This window comes from Hemitrygon akajei, chromosome 5 (genome assembly GCF_048418815.1).
Source record: "Hemitrygon akajei chromosome 5, sHemAka1.3, whole genome shotgun sequence".
Lineage (NCBI taxonomy): Eukaryota > Metazoa > Chordata > Chondrichthyes > Myliobatiformes > Dasyatidae > Hemitrygon > Hemitrygon akajei.
The window spans coordinates 27,449,758-27,469,310 of NC_133128.1; the positions used below are offsets into that span (position 1 = coordinate 27,449,758).

A 19,553-nucleotide genomic window follows, 5' to 3' on the forward strand; every position below is an offset into this window, starting at 1 on the left:
TTCTTGCATGGTCACTCAGTTTTTATGGGCAGCTTGTTCTAAGCAGATTTACAGCTGTGCCATATTCTTTCCATTTTTTGATGATTGACTTAACTGTACTCCAAGGGATATTCAGTGACTTTGGTAATTTTCTTTTATCTATCTCCTGAATTGTGCTTTTCAATAACCTTTTCGTGTAGTTGCTTGGAGTGTTCTTTTGGCTTCATGGTGTAGTTTTTGCCAGGATACTGACTCATCAGCAGTTGGACCTTCCAGATATAGGTGTATTTTTAATACAGTCGATTGAAACAACTTGACTGCAAACAGGCCTCATAAAACAAATCTCCATTTAACCTATTATGTGACTTCTAAAACCAATTGACTGCACAGTGATGATTTGGGTGGTGAATACTTATGCAATCGTAGAGATGTTTTCATTGTGACACAAAAGAATGTATTTTTGTTGATCAGTGTCAAAAAGCCAAATTAAATCCACTGTGATTTGATTTTATAAAACAATAAAACATGAAAATTTCCTGAGGGGGTGGGGGGTGAATTTTTTTTATAGGCACTGTATGTGCTGACCTAGTCAGTGAAGGGCACATCCTTAATAATTCTTAAAAATAAAACCATTATTTTATGAGAAGGGAATGTATGGTAATGTGTACTGGGAGACATGCACATATAGTAGATCTCATTCTTATATGCTTTTAAGATGGTCATTATTGGCTGCCTTGAACTTGTGCCACACTGTGGTAATTATATTCTCATAATTGTTACTTTTCTTGAGTAAAATCATGGAACAAATTAATATTTTTTTAAATTGAAAAACTGCAGATGCTAGAAATCTGGAACTGAAACAGGAAGCATTCCTGAAACAGGAAATGGACAGAGTTGATGTTTCAAGTCAAAGACCCTCTCCATCCAACAGAAACAAACATGTATATACACACATATTGCTATCTCTCTGCAACTTAAACCTAACTTGTTTTCTTTCTCCACCAGTAGTTCTGATGTAGCATCTTTGATCTGAAATATTAACTTGGTTTCTTCTTCCAAAGGTGCTACCTGACTTGCTGATTCTTTCTACCATGTTCTTTTAAATAGTTGGATGGCTTATGATGGAAAATTTTAGTGATGGTATACCAGTGTCCCGCTTGCCTTGGTCCTTCTAACAATAAATATGGCATTTTGAATTACTGCAGGGCATCCACTTGATCCTTAAGCACTGCAATTTTACTGCACTGATATGTTAGGGCAACAACTTGTTCTGATGCTAACTTTGTTTAATGGTTTTGGACTACCTTGTAGATGCTGAGCTTTGGGGTCAGCATATTTGAGATATTCCTTCTGCTCTGAACACCTAAATTCTGATCTATTATTGTGGCTGCAATGTATATGTAATCATATTTCTGATCAATTCTAAACTCTCAATGTGTTAATAGTGGAGCCGTGCCATAGGCAATGCCAAGAATGTGACAGGAGGTGGTCACTTGAGGCACTTGATGGTCATTGCTTGGTATCAGTTCGGTTTAAGTGTTACTAGCAGTCAAGACTGAATATTATTTCTAAAGTACTGCTGCATGCAGCTAAGGGCTATGTGATTTCCTAAGTAGTATATTGAATTGGAAATTCTTCAATCATTGACACTTCCAGTTCTCACTTTTTTTGAACAGAAGGTCAAGAAATAACTTACTATAAATAATGTTATGGGGCTAATGATTCCTCTCCATGACATCAATTTTCCTAGGATTGCTTAAGGATGTATCAGCAGCAGTCACTTTTGCTTCACCTCTGGAATTTAGAACTAAGTCACTATTGGCTGCTTGAAAACATCAGTGACATCTTCCGTTATTTTAATGTAGCTAATTTGAACATCCTGCTTTATGTGAACAAGAATAGCTGTCCAATTTAACACTCTATCATTCTCGTGCTTGGGTATGTACAGGAACAGTCCTGTTTGGAGGCTGGCTGCCTTGTGCACTGTAACTTGGGTCTTGGGCCAAATGATACTTATGGATTCTGTGTGCTCTTTTTCTTGATGCCATGTAGAATGAACTGAATTCAATTCTTGATGGCGGAAACCTGGAGGATGAGATGGATTGTGGAATGCGGCAAGAGGTTATTTTGGTGAAATTTGTTGAAGTCAATGAAGTAAATCCAAAATCCAGTTAGCAAAAATTACCAATGAAGATAGTGTTTAACTATCCTTGGAGACCAGAAAAAAAATGTTCTTTTGTGGTTAATTTTGAATATAGTTTAAAATCATCTTCTTTTCACTTTCTCTAGGGCAGATTATTGTTTTCTCATGATTATATATTTTGGTGTGGAGATTTCAATTACCGCATTGATCTTCCAAATGAAGAAGTAAAAGAGCTGATAAGACAGCAGAATTGGGACTCTCTTCTGTCAGGGGATCAACTTATTAATCAGAAGAATGCTGGACATGTAAGATTGAAGTTTCTTAAAAATATGTTTAAAAATTTATCAATACTGCATAGCTTGCTTATTGTGGACAAGGTGTAATTGCAGTAGATTTGTTTTGTCAAATAACCATTGACCCTGGCATGGTGTTTATGGAGAAGGGGGAGTGGTGCAGTTAGAAATAGTAGTTTTTGATCTATCTTGTAATTTCACATGGATTACCAAGAAATAAGCTTGCCATCAGGATAGTTAATGTATCATGAAAGCCATATAGGTAGCTTAAGTTGAAAAACATTTTATTTTGGCTTGTGTAAATTGCTGTTGTGTGGTGAAAGACTTCCAGCTGGCTTAAGGATATTAAAAAGTCGGAAACTGAAGTTGACAAATTGTAGCAGAATTTAAAAATATACAAATCATTGCAAGATTAGGTTAATTTCAAATATGTGCCAAATATTAGCGATGGATAAAATGTGTAAGTTTATCTCAGAGGTTATGGAACGTAATACTGCCACTTTTGTTTCAACTCATCTTAAGTTTTTACTCTTATGGAATATTGTAAGTTTCCCTTAGTCCATTAAACCTCCAGGAGAAATTTAAGCAATTTTCATGTTTTTCCATGTTGATCATTGAAAGAAAATCAAAATTGTTTTAATAAACAAACTTTGTTTTCTATTCTTCATCAAGCAAGCCTCTGCACATTTGACAAAACAAACATACATTGATGTTCTTTTACTGATCCCCATTTAGTGCCCAAAAACCCATAGTTGGCCTACAATGTCACATTCAGAGAAACATAGAAAAATAAAGGCAGGATGGGCCTTCTTGGCCTCTCAAGCCTGCTCTGCCATAAAATTCATTCATGGCTGGATGACTGTATATCTCAAAGCCCATTTCCTTTTTACTTCTCATATCCCTTAATGCTTTGTCTGTCTAGAAATCTGTCTACATACCTTGTATATATTCAACAATTTGGTCTCTGCAGCTTTCTGTAGTGACAAATTCCATAGTTTCATCCAATCTTTCTTCATTTTAGTCCCAAGTGATATGCTCTATATCATGGGACTTCAACTTTTTATTCAAGATTCCCTGACAAGGAAAACATTCTTTCTCCATCAAATTTGTCCAAACCAGTCTGATGTTTGCATTGTAATTAAAATCCCTCTCATTCTTCTAAGCTGTAGTGAACATAAGCCTAATCTACCCAATCTATCCTCATACAGCAGACCTACCTTCTCAGAAACTAAGCTGCATTATGTCTATTGCAGATGTATCCCTTCTTAGATAAATTACATAAAATACATAGTTTTGTCAACACCCAAACTTCAAAACCTCTTTCAATTAAAGGCAAAATCCTATTTGCTTTTGTAACTCCTTGCAGCACCTACAAATTTACTTGAGAGACCACTGTACAAGGGAATACAAATCTATTATGTGTGCTAGTTCTCCTCTTATATCCTCAATTTTAAAAATCCAGTTGATTTCAATAGCAATTACACTTGTATAAATTCAGGTTGAATTGTCTACTATTGTTGAGATTTTCTAAGTGTTCTTTTATCATGTCTTTTATAATAGACTGGAGCATTTTCCCAGCTATCAGATCCTTAATTCCCTGTTTTCTCTTTCTATCTTTTTTTAAATAGTGGAGTTGCATTTGTCATATGCTAAGGAACGTTAGAAGCTGACAACAAATGCACCCACTACTCCATCTTCTGATACTCTAGAATGCTCTAGCATATCAGGCCCTGGGGATTAGCCTTCATTTCTATTTATAGCCTCCAATACAACTTCTCAAGTTTTTATTTTACTTTTACTGCTTCTTTCCATTTGCCTCCCACCTTCCTAATATTCCTGGTAAGCTATTCTCTTTGGAAGTCAGAACAAAAGTATAAATTATCCTGTTTCTGCCCTAAAGGATCAATTTTTGTTTACATTAACCTTGTTCATACATTAAGATTTAAAATAAAACATTTGTTTGGAAATCCCAATTGTTGACTTACTGGGGCCCGGGTTTCCACACTCACTTTAAACTCTCTGGGTTTACTGGAAATTTTATAATAATCTTGTAGTTATATTTATAGATTCAATTTAAATTTTCTGCAGTCTGTCTTATAATTCTGCAGTGGAAAGTGAATGCTTCATCCGTTTCACAGTTAAATAACCTTTGTTTTTTTCTCTTTTGTAGATTTTCCGAGATTTTCTGGAAGGTAGGATAAGTTTTGCTCCAACTTACAAATATGATCTGTTCTCTGATGATTATGATACAAGTGAAAAATGTCGGACTCCAGCTTGGACAGATCGAGTTCTTTGGAAAAGACGAAAGTGGCCTGTTGACAAATCAGGTATGATAACCAGTTTCCTTGCAAGACATTTACTACTTCCTTCATTCCTGAGCATCATTGGGAAAATTACAGAATATTCTTTATACTTGAATCCTCCCACTCCAAAATTATGCTTTTTGCAGTTATTTCATAATGTATATTATGATGCTCCAATATAACCCCAGTTCCCTGGCCAGTGCTTCGTATGAGCTCAAGTATCCAGAGGGAATACAGAATTATTCTGTCTGGTTAAATCATAGGTTGAACAAATAAATTTGTGAATCTGGTGTTTGAGGTAAACCTCCAGTTCAAATTTGAAAAGCTATCTACTGAATTCCAGCATCACTGACTTTATTATTATGGGGGTGTTTGTAGTGAGGAATTTTAGACCATATTAATTATTTCTGCTTCTTTATAGCTGAAGACCTGGATTTGCTGAATTCAAGTATTAAGGATGAATCTAAGCTAACTAATTCTTGGAGTCCTGGAACATTAGTTTATTATGGACGAGCAGAATTAAAAACATCAGATCATAGGTACACCAACCATTTGCGTGCTGAAGTTACTTGAAATTTGATCTTTAAAAAAATGTCACAAGTGAAATGAGTAAGGATCTCCAGTTTTACCAAGCTGTACACCCATAAGTAACACTAATTTTTAAATGGTTGCCTGACCAATGGTCATTTGTAAATTATGGATGATGATTAGAGAATTTATGAATGTTTTAATGAATTTTCAACATAACAAAATTGACTCCTTGGGATACAGGTATACAACTGACAGCTATTTTTCACTGGAAGGAAAAGCATACTACTCTCAGAGAATTGGAGTAGACTGTACCAAAGTGATGGATTTCATCCAAACTTTGATTTCCAAAATTTTGCTTAACAAACTACTTATGAACACATTCTATTTGTGAATTAAGAAGTGATTATATGTTTAAAATAGACATTTAATATGGGTGACTGTGACATAAAGAAACACTAAGGATTTACTGCATTACATTCTACCAGTGCTCTTGGATAGTCCAATAATGAAAACATTTGTGATCAGTCATATAACAGAACATGAAAGCTGCCTTAATTTTGTGGCTGTCACAAATTTAATATCAGGAAAGAAATTCTAAAGAGTTATTTCCTTTTAACCTCAGCTGATAGAACTTTTTTTTTTACCTTAGTGAAAAGCGTTAAGTTTGCAGATTATATTGTGACATATAGGGGTTGTAAACACAGCTTAAACTATATTTTTAATTGGACAAAATGCTTGTGAATTATAAAATTTTATTCCATACAGCTAGAGGCAAAGGAACTTGGTTACAGTATGTGAAGTACATGCCAATCCAGCAATGCTGTTCTATGGTCTTCAGAACCTCTCAATGAATGCAACATACATCTGTGTAGTTGTGCATGGATTAGGGGAGAGGTGATCAATAAGAGCTTGCTTCATTGTAGTTATCCCAGGTTGAATTTCCTTTGTCAATACTTTACAAATTATATATAATATTATTTTTATTTTACTTAGGCCTGTGGTTGCCATCATTGATATAGACATATTTGACATTGATCCCGATGCACGACAGAGAGTTTACAAGGATGTTATTGCTCTGCAAGGACCACCGGATGGCACAGTGGTAGTGTCACTGACTAGCTCCTCCTCGGACCAGAATTACTTTGATGATAATTTGATAGACCATTTGCTTCAACAGTTTGCTGCGTATGGTGATGTTATTTTGATAAGGTAACCACCTATGTCTTGTGCCAGTTTGTTTCTCTACCTACTTATTTATTTTTATTTTATTTAGCAATACAATGCAGAGTAGGCCCTTTGAGCCACACTGCCCCAGCAACCTCACAATCCCGATTAACTCTAACCTAATCACAGAACAATGACCACTTAACCAGCTGGTAGGTCTTTGGACTATGGGAGGAAACTGGAGCACCTGGGGAAAACTCATGCATTCCACAGGAAGGATATACGGAGACTCCTTACAGATGGAGCCAGAATTAAACCCTGACCTCCGGAACACCCAAGCTGTCAAAGCATTGTGCTAGGCATAAATTTAATTCCTTCTGAAAGATGTCATATGGAGCGCTTTCAAAAGGGTGTGCTCAAGGCGGCACATCTCAATGAATACGATTCAATACTCACGTTTCAGCCTGCTACGGCTGATAATCACAACTGCATCCAAAGTCTGTACAGTTAATAAAGATGTTTTAATGCGATTGAACAATCTATCGCTGCTTAAAATTGACTGACCATACTATATCCTTGCTAGGTAGACTTTTCATCAGAAATGTGGCTGTCTCTTGGGGTTACAAGTACGTTTATATAAAAAATAACTAAGTTTTCGACTACCAATACAGACTATCTTGCTGGCAAACGTACAATCTCTGGTAAATAAAATTGATGATCTCAGAGTTAGGGTGCTGTTTCAGAGGGATTTTAGGACCGCGTATTTTGTTTTATGGAATCTTGGTTAACCTCTTCCGTACTTGATGCAGCAATTCAGATTCACTATACACCATCAGGATAAGACTGTCAAGTCTCTCAAGAGCAGACGTGGAGGTGTATGCCTCATGATCAACTCCTCGTGGTGTACTAATGTGTTGGTGATGTTCCAATTCTGCTCACCAAACGTGGAATATCTCGCAACTAAGTGCAATCCATTTTATCTGCTGTGGGAGATTTCAATGCTCTTTTTGGAAGCGGTGTACAGAAGCCTGAAGGCACACACTCAGCAATTCAGGAACAGTTTCTTCCCCTCTGCCTTCTGATTCCCAAATGGATATTGAACCCATGACACTACCTCAATATTATTATTTCTGTTTTTGTACTATTTCTAATTTAACTATTTGATGTTCATATATACTTACTGTGATTGATTTACTTGTTTTTAATATTATTATGTATTGCATTATACTGCAGCCTTTAAGTCAGGGGTGTCAAACTCATTTTAGGTCACGGGCCGGATTGAGCAAAATGCAGCTTCATGCGGGCCGGATCAGTCGGACGCGTGCGAACGCAGCTTTCGTTGCCTCTGTTTTTTCAGCCTGCTCTCATGTGTCTCAGTCTCTGCTATAACTACAAAGTGTTTCACTTTACAAATTCCGTTTCTTATGAAGAAGACTGCCGAATAAACACTAAAAACCCTGAAAACCTGGTACCTGAATAAACTCAGCATTAGCCATATCATACGCCATAGGCGCTTCGATTACTGGGGCCAGCTTTAATAGTAATTAGATATTATCTCGCGGGCCAAAGATAATTCCACCGGCCCGCGGGCCTTGAGTTTGACATATATGCTCTAAGTTAACAAATATCATGACATATGCCAGTGATAGTTAAACCTGATTTTGATTTTCTCTGTGTTGAGTAGTTTGTAATGTTTTATGGTTTTAAAGACACACAGTTCCAAATAAGAAGTAGAATTATACATCTCTATTTCGTACTGCTGGAGGCAAGGGAGCATGGTTACAGAATATGAAATACCAGTCCATCAGTGCTGTCCTGTAGTGTTCAGAATCTCTTGATGAGGTTATTTGGCCAAACAATCTGTACAGGCACTTTAAGTCCAACTTTTCCATGCTGACCAAGATGATTTCCTGAGCTAGCCTATGGTTGGCTTAAAAACCTCCAAATTTTTCCTATCCATGTACCCGACCAAGTTCTTTTTAAATATTATTAGACACTTTTTAGTTTGTAAGCTGTGTAGACAATGACATTAACCTAAGTGGGGACTTTTAGGAAAATACAAATGATGTTTCTGGGTGACTTAGTTTAAGTGACAAGGCAAAAATATGGCAAAAGTGTGAAAGTACCCACTTTTGTAAGAAAACTGAATGGAGGTGTATTATTTAAATGACATTATTTTGGGGGAGTGTTTGTCAACAAAGAATAACTGGATTTTCAAGCATCTGCAGAATCTCTTGTTTATCTGCAAAGAGACTTGTGCATTCTTGTACAGCAGTGAAAACGCACAGATGCAGCAAACAATGTGTTGGCCTTTGTAGCAGGACGATAGGAGGAGAGAAGCAAGGACAAATTGCTACAATCAGGACATTGGTGAGGTCATGCTTAAAGTATTGTGTGCAGTTTGGTCTCCTTTTTTAATAATGGATATAATTGCTATTTAAGGGAGTGCTGTGAGGGTTGAACTGATTCCTGGAATGGTGGAATCATCTTGTGGAGAGAGATTAGGCTGTCTTGATTTGCATTCCGTAGAAGTTGGAAGAATGAGAGTAGAATAAATGAAACAAAATTCTGTTATGTTAGATACATTGGAAGCAAGGAGATAAATCTTGTGCCACAGGGATATAAATCTTATTCTACTAATATACTTAATTTCTCTCTTTTCACCAAAATCTGGAGATTGAAAATGTATGCTTCCAGATTCTCCCCCATATATTAATTGTTTTTGTTCCTGCCTTTGTTGACTGTTCTTTTAATTGAAGATGGTATCACTGCTGGATCTAATGTTGTACTAATAAGAAGTGTACAGAAACATGGATGGCAATTAGGAGTGGTAATCCCATTGCAATCAGAATAAAATCTGTGCAGAAAGTCTGATAGGTAGTTTTTAGTAAAGGCTTTATATAAATATTGTTAGAATCTAGAAGTTTAAGAATAGGAAAAGAACCAGGGAGTTAAATTAAGCAAAGTAGCTCAAGTAGAAGAAAAATATGAAATGCTGGCAGAACTCAGCAGGCCAGACAGCATCTACGGGAGGAGATAATAACGACGTTTCGGGCCGAAATGTCGTTATTACCTCCTCCCATAGATGCTGTCTGGCCTGCTGAGATCTGCCCGCATTTCGTGTTTTTTATTTATTTCCAGCATTTGCAGATTCAGTTGTGTTGCAGAAGAAAAATACAAGCCTTTACTTAAATTCTGATGGAATTTTTCTGTACTATAACATAACTAAAACAAAGCACAATTTATTCTTGTGTTTTTGGCTTTATTGAACAATGCTGTTATATTCAAATCCAGAACTTGGTTTCAATAAAACCAATGTCTAAAAATATTCTTTAATTCATGCTCTGCAAAAAGGTGTTCAGTAATTTTGCTTAATCAACATTACACATTCAGGATCTGTGCAAATATTTGCATAAAGTGTACCTTCTGATAACATTTTGAAGAACAGTGCAGGGAATAATATTCAAACTAGGATATTCAAATGGGATTTTGGATATAATTTGTGTCAGCATTAGAATGTGATTATTGCAACTTCAAATGAACTTGAAAATTATTGTCTTAATTACAATATGATGTATTACAGCTAATCATTGTTGCAACTAATGTCACCAGAATTTAGCCTTCCCTGTTTGAATAATGCATACATTAAATGTGATTGCAGAAACACTTTTTTTTTCCCCTTAGGTTTGTAGAAGACAAAATGTGGGTGACGTTCTTAGAAGGCAGTTCTGCTCTTGCAGTACAGAAGTTAAGTGGTACTGAGGTAAGCAAATGTCCTAATAAGGAAGCTGTTGCTGTACTTTCTCCTGCGCTGGTTTAAATATTTAAAAAAAAACACCTTTCTGCTTCATTATTGGTTATTTTAGACAAAATGCTGTAGAAATAGAAAAGTTAATTTAGCAATTTAGGCTGTACAGCAGGTAGAGTTTGGTATTCTATGCACAATGGCAATGAATCATGTACCAAGATACCAAAATACCTCTGAACTTGGGGGAAAAAAAAATTTTCTTCCTAAAAGTGGATGACCTTGCATTGTATGGATGTCATGTTCCATCTATTGTTTTCACTTCTTCAAACTTTGATATACAGTGGATTCTGGTTAATTGGAACACATTGTACATTTTGGCCCAATTAGCTGGTTTAATGGAAATGGTTAAAAGGTATAAAAAAAGACAAACTATTGATTAACTGAGTAACAATAGAACACAGAACAAGTTAGAATACTATCAATACCTCTACGGTACTATAAATCTGAATTGCTTCCTTATTATAATGAAGGAATTCATCTGTCACGTTCTTTCGATCAACTGTAAATGCGCTGACATCTGGTGCAGATAATGGACTGCCTTCATACAATGCTTTCAACGATTGCATCCTCCAAATCTTCATTTTCATTGTGAAACTGTTGACACCTTCAAATTCTTCATAATGTCTAACTTGTTGAAGTAGTGAAATCATTTCATTTTCACACCCAGCTATTTTTGGCATCTCCATGCCTGAATGTTTGAAACCGCAGTGAGCAAAACGGTTCTGAGTTGTTTTATTGCTTATTTCTCACCAGCTGATTTTTGAATACAAACACACGCAACCAATGCTATTTAAAAACTGTTCAGTCTAAGCAGTGTAGTGCCTAGTGACCAATCAAGTGCCTGCGACTGATACTAGTTTGACACTATTCGACAACAGTCTTCAGTCCCAATTAAGCGCTACAGTGTTCCAAATAAAAGAAGAGAATCCCGGCTATTTTCTCAATTAGTTTTTGTTCTTTAAGAGTTGCCTGAAATAAGCTCAACTGATGGCCCAATTAACCGGAATCCACTGTGTATTTTTCTCCCCTTCCTTTCCAGACCTGATGAAAAGTCTCAGCCCATAAGGTTGACTGTTTACTGTTTTCCATAGATGTTGCCTGGCTTGCTGAGTTCCTCCAGCATTTTGTGTCTGTTGCTTTGGATTTCCAGCATCTGCAAATGTTTTCATGTTTGTGATTCCACTCCCACTGTGTATTCTAGCAATTTCATTTCTGTTGATGTCATGCTAACTGGCCTGTAGTTCATTGTTTTCCCGCTGTTTCCATTCTTAAATAGTGGTGTTACGTTTGCTACCTTTCAATCTGTGGGATATTTAAGCAAAAATGGCATTAGTTTTTGCAAAAGATAGAAACCTGTAAGAGCAGTAACAAAGAGTTAAGCAGGGAGAGTAATAGAACCAGGCAGACTATCAGAGAAAAAAATGTAGAAAAAGAATATCAGACACAGGCATACATAGCAAATGGTAGGGCATAGTAGACAAACAATCAATCGTTGAAAAGAAAAGAGCAGAAGACTAGTATTTGGAAAATATTTTTATCAATCATAAAAAATAAATTTATATTTTCCTAAATCTTGCTATTAGAATAAGTAGGTGTTTTCTGAACAATGCTGGATGAAATAACCAATTGACCAGAATCACAGAATACAAGTTGAAATTAAAGATGACGAAGGGAAAAAAATCATTGTATCCATGCAGGTTTTGGGCAGGAAAATTGCCATCTGTCTAAAGAATCCAGATTGGAGCAGTAAATTGGAGGAAGAAATTAATCTTGAAAGAATTGGCCTTGGTTTACCGGTCTCTGCTAGTTCTACTCTGCTGGGAGAGGATACAGATGTTACTGCTGACTATGATATGGAAGGTATGTAGAAAAAAATTCTGGTGCCTTAGTATTAAATTGTTTTAAAATCAGATTATTCAATTTATAAAGTGACCTTTTGTCATGTTTGTAAATTTGTTAACCTTTTCAGTCAACTTTATTAAATGTGTAGTCAGTTGGCTACGAATAAATTAATGATCCACAGGCAAGTATCAATCAGATATTGACTGTTTATATGTTTAAACTCTTCTTGGGCTCCCATTGCAATCATAATGGCCGTGGGATTGACTTCGACTGCACAATCTAATGTGTTGTACTAATGGCTTTTGGGACCACCTGGTGAAAGAAGCCATTGAAATAAAACTAGAGGAAAAGAATTTTAACAGACAAAGGTCTCGCTCTAAATAAGAACTGGAATTAGATTGTAAATGAGGGGGAACAGCAGGAACCTGATTGGTTAGTAATCATCCAATCAAAAGAGAGAGATAATGGGGTATTAAATACCACCTGACTAAACATGCCCAGGCATCATCCCTGATGAAGATTGCAGAATTTGTCATTGGAACACCAGTAAAAATTGATACTTGTACCCGGCTGGAAGCCTGAGAAGAGTTTATTCGTTAACACCAGGAAAGCACTAGATCCTTTTATTTTGTTTATATGTTTATCATATTCTGATTTTTTTAAAATTCAAAAGGTAGCTAATAATTACAAGTTGTAACTTATTAGTAAATGTTTTTGGATTTGCAGCTACATTAAAAAAATCACATATCAATATCTGGGAATCAAATCTATAAATTTAAACCAAAAGAATAATTTGCTTTTGAACAGAAATATGTAGAGCCAGATATTGAACAATGCCAAAAACAGTTAAGTTTAGTTCACTTTAAAATCCACCTATTACAATTTTTTTTGTATTGCCTATCAAGTCTTTTGCATTGTTTTAATGTAGGTGATGTGGATGACTATAGTGCTGAAGTATATGAAATCCCTCAGCATTTGCAGCCTCTTTCTAGTTCAGGTTCAGGGACTTCTCCTGGTTCTACTCCCAGGACAAGTCCCTGTCCATCACCCACAATACCAGAGGTGCTTCCACCGTCACTGCCTAGCAGACCAAGTCGAGCAACTCCAAGAACTTCCACATTACCACAAGAACAGTCACATCAAGGTAAAGGTTTATCATGAATATCAACATGTTATAAATTTAAAACTGGACGGACTGGAAAGTAACCTGACTCTTGTAATTATCTTTCAAGGAAATCACCTTCATTTTGATTGACGGTGACAGTGTTACAATTTAGTTTAATTTAATGGGGATCTCCCATCCACTGCCACCAACCTCATAGTTCCCACACCCCGCACTTCCCGTTTCTACCTCCTACCCAAGATCCACAAAACTGCCTGTCCAGATAGACCTATTGTCTCAGCTTGCTCCTGCCCCACCGAACTCATTTCTGCATACCTTGACACTGTCTTATCCCCCTTTGTTCAATCTCTTCCCACCTATATTCGTGACACTTCTCATGCTTTGAATTTTTTCAATGATTTTAAGTTCCCTGGCCCCCACCACCTTATTTGCACCATGGACGTCCAGTCCCTATATACCACCATCCCCCACCCGGACAGTCTCAAAGCGCTGCACTTCTTTTTGGATTCCAGACCTAACCAATTCCCCTCTACCACCACTCTCCTCCATCTAGTGGAATTAGTTAGTTCTTACTCTCAATAATTTCTCCTTTGGCTCCTCCCACTTCCTTCAAACCAGGGGTGTAGCCATGGGCACCCACATGGGTCCCAGTAATGCCTGCCTTTTTGTTGGCTTTGTGGAACAGTCCATGTTCCAACTCTATACTAGTATCTGTCTCCCTCTTTTCCTTCACTACATCGATGACTGCATTGGTGCTGCCTCCTGCACGCATGCTGAGCTCGTTGACTTCATTAACTTTGCCTCCAACTTTCACCCTGCCCTCAAATTTACCTGGTCCATTTCTGACACCTCCCTCCCCTTTCTTGATCTTTCTGTCTCCATCTCTGGAGACGGCTTATCTACTGATACCTACTGTAAACCTACAGACTCTCACAGCTACCTGGACTATTCCTCTTCCCACCCTGTCTCTTGCAAAAATGCTGTCCCCTTCTCACAATTCCTCTGTCTCCGCCGCATCTGCTCTCAGGATGAGGCTTTTCATTCCAGGACGAAGGAGATGTCTTCCTTTTTTAAACAAAGGGGCTTCCCTTCTTCCACCATCAACTCTGCTCTCAAACGCATCTCTCCCATTTTCCGCACATCTGCCCTCACCCCATCCGCCCGCCACCCCACTTGAGATAGGGTTCCCCTTTTCCTCACCTACCACCCCACCAGCCTCCAGGTCCAACGTATAATTCTCCGTAACTTCCGCCACCTCCAATGGGATCCCACTACCAAGCACATCTTTCCCTCCCCCCCCCCCCCCTTTCTGCTTTCCGCAGGGATCTCTCCCTACGCGACTTCCTTGTCCACTGTCCCCTCCATCCCTTCCCATCGATCTCCCTCCAGGCACTTATCCTTGTAAGCGGAACAAGTGCTACACCTGCCCTTACACTTCCTTCCTCACCACTATTCAGGGCCCCAAACAGTCCTTCCAGGTGAGGCAGCACTTCACCTGTGAGTCGGCTGGTGTGGTATACTGCGTCCGGTGCTCCCGGTGTGGCCTTTTATAGGTGAGACCCGACGCAGACTGGGAGACCGTTTCGCTGAACACCTATGCTCTGTCCGCCAGAGAAAGCAGGATCTCCCAGTGGCCACACATTTTGATTCCATGTCCCATTCCCATTCTGATATGTCTATCCATGGCCTCCTCTACTGTCAAGATGAATCCACACTCAGGTTGGAGGAACAACATCTTATATACCAGCTGGGTAGCCTCCAACCTGATGGCATGAACATTGACTTCTCTAACTTCCGTTAATGCCTCTCCTCCCCTTCTTACCCCATCCCTGACATATTTAGTTATTTGTTTTTTTCTCTCTCTCTGCCCATCACCCTGCCTGTTCTCCATCTCCCTCTGGTGCTCCCCCCCTCCCCCTTTCTTTCTCCCGAGGCCTCCCGTCCCATGATCCTTTCCCTTCTCCAGCTCTGTATCACTTTCGCCAATCACCTTTCCTGCTCTTAGCTTCATCCCATCCCTTCCAGTCTTCTCCTATCATTTCGCATTTCCCCCTCCCCCCCACTACTTTCAAATCTCTTAGTATCTCTCCTTTTAGTTAGTCCTGACAAAATGTCGACAGTGCTTCTCCTTATAGATGCTGCCTGGCCTGCTGTGTTCCACCAGCATTTTGTGTGTGTTGTTACAATTTAATTATAGGTTTACCAATTCTTTCAGTTGTTACCATTGTTCAGTACACACTATTAATGCACAATGATAACCAATACTCTGCATTAATATTATGAAGCAAATTCGGTAAATTGGTTTATTACTGGCACATTTACTGAGGTACAGTGAAAACATTTGTTTTGCACATCCTCCATACAGATAATTTAATCACTTCAGTGCATTGATACAAGTGAAGGAAAAACAATGGAGAATAGCTTCACAGTTACAGAGAAAGTGCATTACAGGAATAGAATAGGATGAAAGGCAGTGATAAGGTATATAGTGAAGTCAGTCTTGTCATAAAGGGGGTCATTTAGTAATCTTATAACTGTCCTTGAGCCTTGTGGTATGTGCTTTCAGACTGTTGTATCTTCTGCCCAACAGGGGTGGGGTAGAGGAATGCTCATAAGACATAGGAGCAGAATTAGACCATTTGGCCCATTGAGTGTGCTCCACGATTTCATCACGGCTGATCCATTTCGCTCCCAACCTTATTCTCCTGCCTTCACCCCGCACATAACCTTTCACACCCTGACTAATCAAGAACTTATCAACCTCTGCTTTAAATACACCCAGTGGCCTGGCCTCCACAACTGCCTGTGCCAACAAACTTCATAGATTCCCCGCCCTCTGGCTAAAGAAATTTTCTTTATCTCCATTCTAAAAGGACATCCCTACATTCCAAAGCTGGCCCCTCTGGTCCTATACTCCCCCACCATAGGAAACATCCTCTCTACATTCACTCTATCTAGGCCTTTCAACATTCAATAGGTTTCAATGAGATCCTTCCTCATTCTTCTGAATTCCACTGAGTAAAGGTGCAGAGCAGTCAATCACTTCAGAGAGTTGTAAACTTAGTCAGCTCCTACATGGGCACTAGCCTGCATAGTATCAAGTATACCTTCAAAGAGCAATGCCTGAAAAAGGTGATGTCTATCATTAAGGACATCCATCACTCAGGTCATGCATTATTTTCATTGGTACCATCAGGAAAAAGGCACATACTCAACGATTAAGGAACAGCTTCTTCCCCTCTGCTGTTCAAATGTTCAAAGTAAAATGTATTATCAGAGTACATACATGTCACCACATACAACCTTGAGGTTCTTTTCCCTGCGGACAGACTTAGCAAATCTATAGAACAGTAACTATAAGGAGGATCAATCATCTGATTTCTGAATAGACATGAATACTACATCACTACACTTTTTAATTTCTATTCTTGCACTACTTATTTTATACACACTTAATTATTTTATACTCAGTCTTCTAGTATTACGTATTGCATTGGAGTGCTATTGCAAAGATAACATATGTCACGACATAATGCCGATGATATTAAACCTGATTCTGATTCATATGATGTCTTTCATTCCCAGAATAATTCTCGTGAACTTCCTTTGAACCCTCTCCAATGCCAGCACATCTTTTCTTAGAAAAAGGGCCCAAAACTGCTCACTACACTCCAAGTGTGGTCTGACCAATGCCTTCTAATGCCTCAGCATTATATCCTTGCTTTTATATTCCAGTCTCTTGAAATATATTCCAGCTCCTATCTTAAATCTGTCACTCCCAGTTCTGCACGAGGCTTCCTTTGCTTTCTGTGATGTATTGAGATGCGCACAGAACTCTGCAATTTCCTGTGGTCTCGGGCAGAGCAAGTCAATAACCGAAACAAATTCTGGTTATTTGAATTAATTTTTTTTAAATTAAATTAAATTAAAACACATTAAATTTTGTTTTGCTGACATTGAGGAAAAGAATGTTGTGATGACACCTTGTCACAAAGCTCTTTATTTCCTTCAGTGCTATGATAGAACATAGAACAATACTGCACAGTACAGGCCCTTCGGCCCACGATGTTGTGCTGACCCTTAAACCCTGCCTCCCATATAACCCCCCCCCACCTTAAATTCCTCCATATACCTGTCTAGTAGTCTCTTAAATTTCACTAGTTTATCTGCCTCCACCACTGACTCAGGCAGTGCATTTCATGCACCAATCACTCTCTGAGTAAAAAACCTTCCTCTAATATCCCCCTGGAGCTTCCCACCCCTTACCTTAGAGCCATGTCCTCTTGTACTGAGCAGTGGTGCCCTGGGGAAAAGGTGCTGGCTGTCCACTTTATCTATTCCACTTAATGTCTTGTATACCTTTATCATGTCTCCTCTCATCTCCCTTCTCTCCAGAGAGTAAAGCCCTAGCTCCCTTCATCTCTGATCATAATCCATACTCTCTAAACCAGGCAGCATCCTGGAAAATCTCCTCTGTACCCTTTCCAATGCTTCCACATCATTCCTATTGTAAGGTGACCAGAACTGGACACAGTATTCCAAGTGTGGCCTAACCAGAGTTTTATAGAGCTGCATCATTACCCTGCGACTCTTAAACTCTGTCCCTCGACTTATGAAAGCTAACACCCCATAAGCTTTCTTAACTACCCTATCTTCCTGTGAGGCAACTTTCAGGGATCTGTGGACATGTACCCCCAGATCCCTCTGCTCCTCCACACTCCCAAGTATCCTGCCATTTACTTTGTATTCTGACTTGGAGTTTGTCCTTCCAAAGTGTACCACCTCACACTTCTCCGGGTTGAACTCCATCTGCCATTTCGCAGCCCACTTCTGCATCCTATCAATGTCTCTCTGTAATCTTCGACAATCCTCTACACTATCCACACCACCACCAACCTTTGTGTCATCTGCAAACTTGCCAACCCACCCTTCTACCCCTACATCCAGGTCGTTAATAAAAATCTTGAAAAGTAGAGGTCCCAGAGCCGATCCTAGTGGGGCACCACTAGTGAAACCCTCTAATCCGAATGTACTCCCTCCACCACGACCCTCTGCTTTCTGCAGGCAAGCCAATTCTGAATCCACCTGGCTAAACTTCCCTGGATCCCATGCCTTCTGACTTTCTGAATAAGCCTACCATGTGGATTCATCATCATTTGATATTTGGTGTCACTTGCAAACTTGTAGATGGATTTAGAAATTACAGGAAGGTAAAGACTATCTATTTCATCAAGATTTTCGCTGTTCCTGAGACAACATGTTTCAAATATCCTTCTTATGCTATAGAGAGTAAAGAAATAGTAGGCTATTCAGCCTGTTTTGTCCGATTCACAATTCAAATAAGATCATGGTTCATCTTTTACCGAAGTGCCACTTTTGTGAACTAACTCCATGTTGATGAGAAAATCTGCAGATGCTGGAAATCCTAGCAAGACATTCCAAATGGTGGAGGAACTCAGCGGGTCAGACAACATCTATGGAAAAGAGAGAACCTTAATTAGAGAGCAGTAGAGGGGAGAGCACATTGGGGGAGCAGTGAGAGAGGGTGTGCTGAAGGGAAAATTTGAACTTCTTCAGGGTAGGCATCCTTAGAAGAGACTTTGCAGTAGTAGTAGTAGCATAAAGATGAGAACGTCTGCAGATGCCGGAAATCCAAACAGCACACACAAAACACTGGAGGGACTCAGCAGGTCAGATGACATATGATGTGTATAACTCCATAGTGCCTGGTTCCCTTAACGCCTAAACTTATGAAAGCATAGAAAAAAATCCACATCAAAATAGGGGGTAAAATATGAGAGTCTCCACTCCAATTCCATTTATATAAGAAATTTCACTGGAGTTGATTTGTATACCCTATGTGAAAATAACTTCAAATCTCCCCCTAAAAATTAATACCTGCTACCTTTTTATATTCATGTATCAAATTACACTCTTAACTAATGTTGTTGAGCAATTTAAAAAACACTTCCTCGTATCCAACCTGGTTCTGGCAAAATATGGCATGATCCCTAGATCTTCCTCACTTTATTCATTTAAACTACTGATAATCGTATCTTTTAACTATTTCTATTATCTGTTCAATAATTCTACCCTTTTAAAACCAACATTTTTTCTACACTAACTGATGAAACCCCAAAACAAGGCAGATACATCTTTAAATTATAACATCTAAAAAGCTATATAAACCCATTGAGTTTAAAATGCACATGTTTAGTAGAAGAAGAAGAATAGCCCTTAACTCGGCAGTGGAGTAATCGGGGCACCGTCATGACGGTGTTTCCGTAGCAAGCTATTCTTGATTTTACGAGTCCAAGTTGCTAGCTCGATGCTCCACCCGACTTGGATTTGAACTCTGGAGTCCGGC

At 38.6% G+C, this 19,553-nt stretch overlaps 1 protein-coding gene across 15 annotated transcripts in view; it reads left to right on the top strand.

The window, feature by feature from the left end:
* Positions 1-19,553, top strand: part of synj1 (synaptojanin 1) — a 106,396-nt gene that overhangs the window by 59,595 nt on the left and 27,248 nt on the right. For all 15 annotated transcript variants that reach the window (XM_073045068.1, XM_073045066.1, XM_073045076.1 and 12 more), the window contains 7 exons: positions 2,269-2,427; positions 4,586-4,742; positions 5,140-5,257; positions 6,243-6,458; positions 10,098-10,176; positions 11,919-12,081; positions 12,992-13,207. In XM_073045068.1, the coding sequence (XP_072901169.1) occupies positions 2,269-2,427; positions 4,586-4,742; positions 5,140-5,257; positions 6,243-6,458; positions 10,098-10,176; positions 11,919-12,081; positions 12,992-13,207 (1,108 nt within the window). The remainder of the gene's footprint in view (positions 1-2,268; positions 2,428-4,585; positions 4,743-5,139; positions 5,258-6,242; positions 6,459-10,097; positions 10,177-11,918; positions 12,082-12,991; positions 13,208-19,553) is intronic.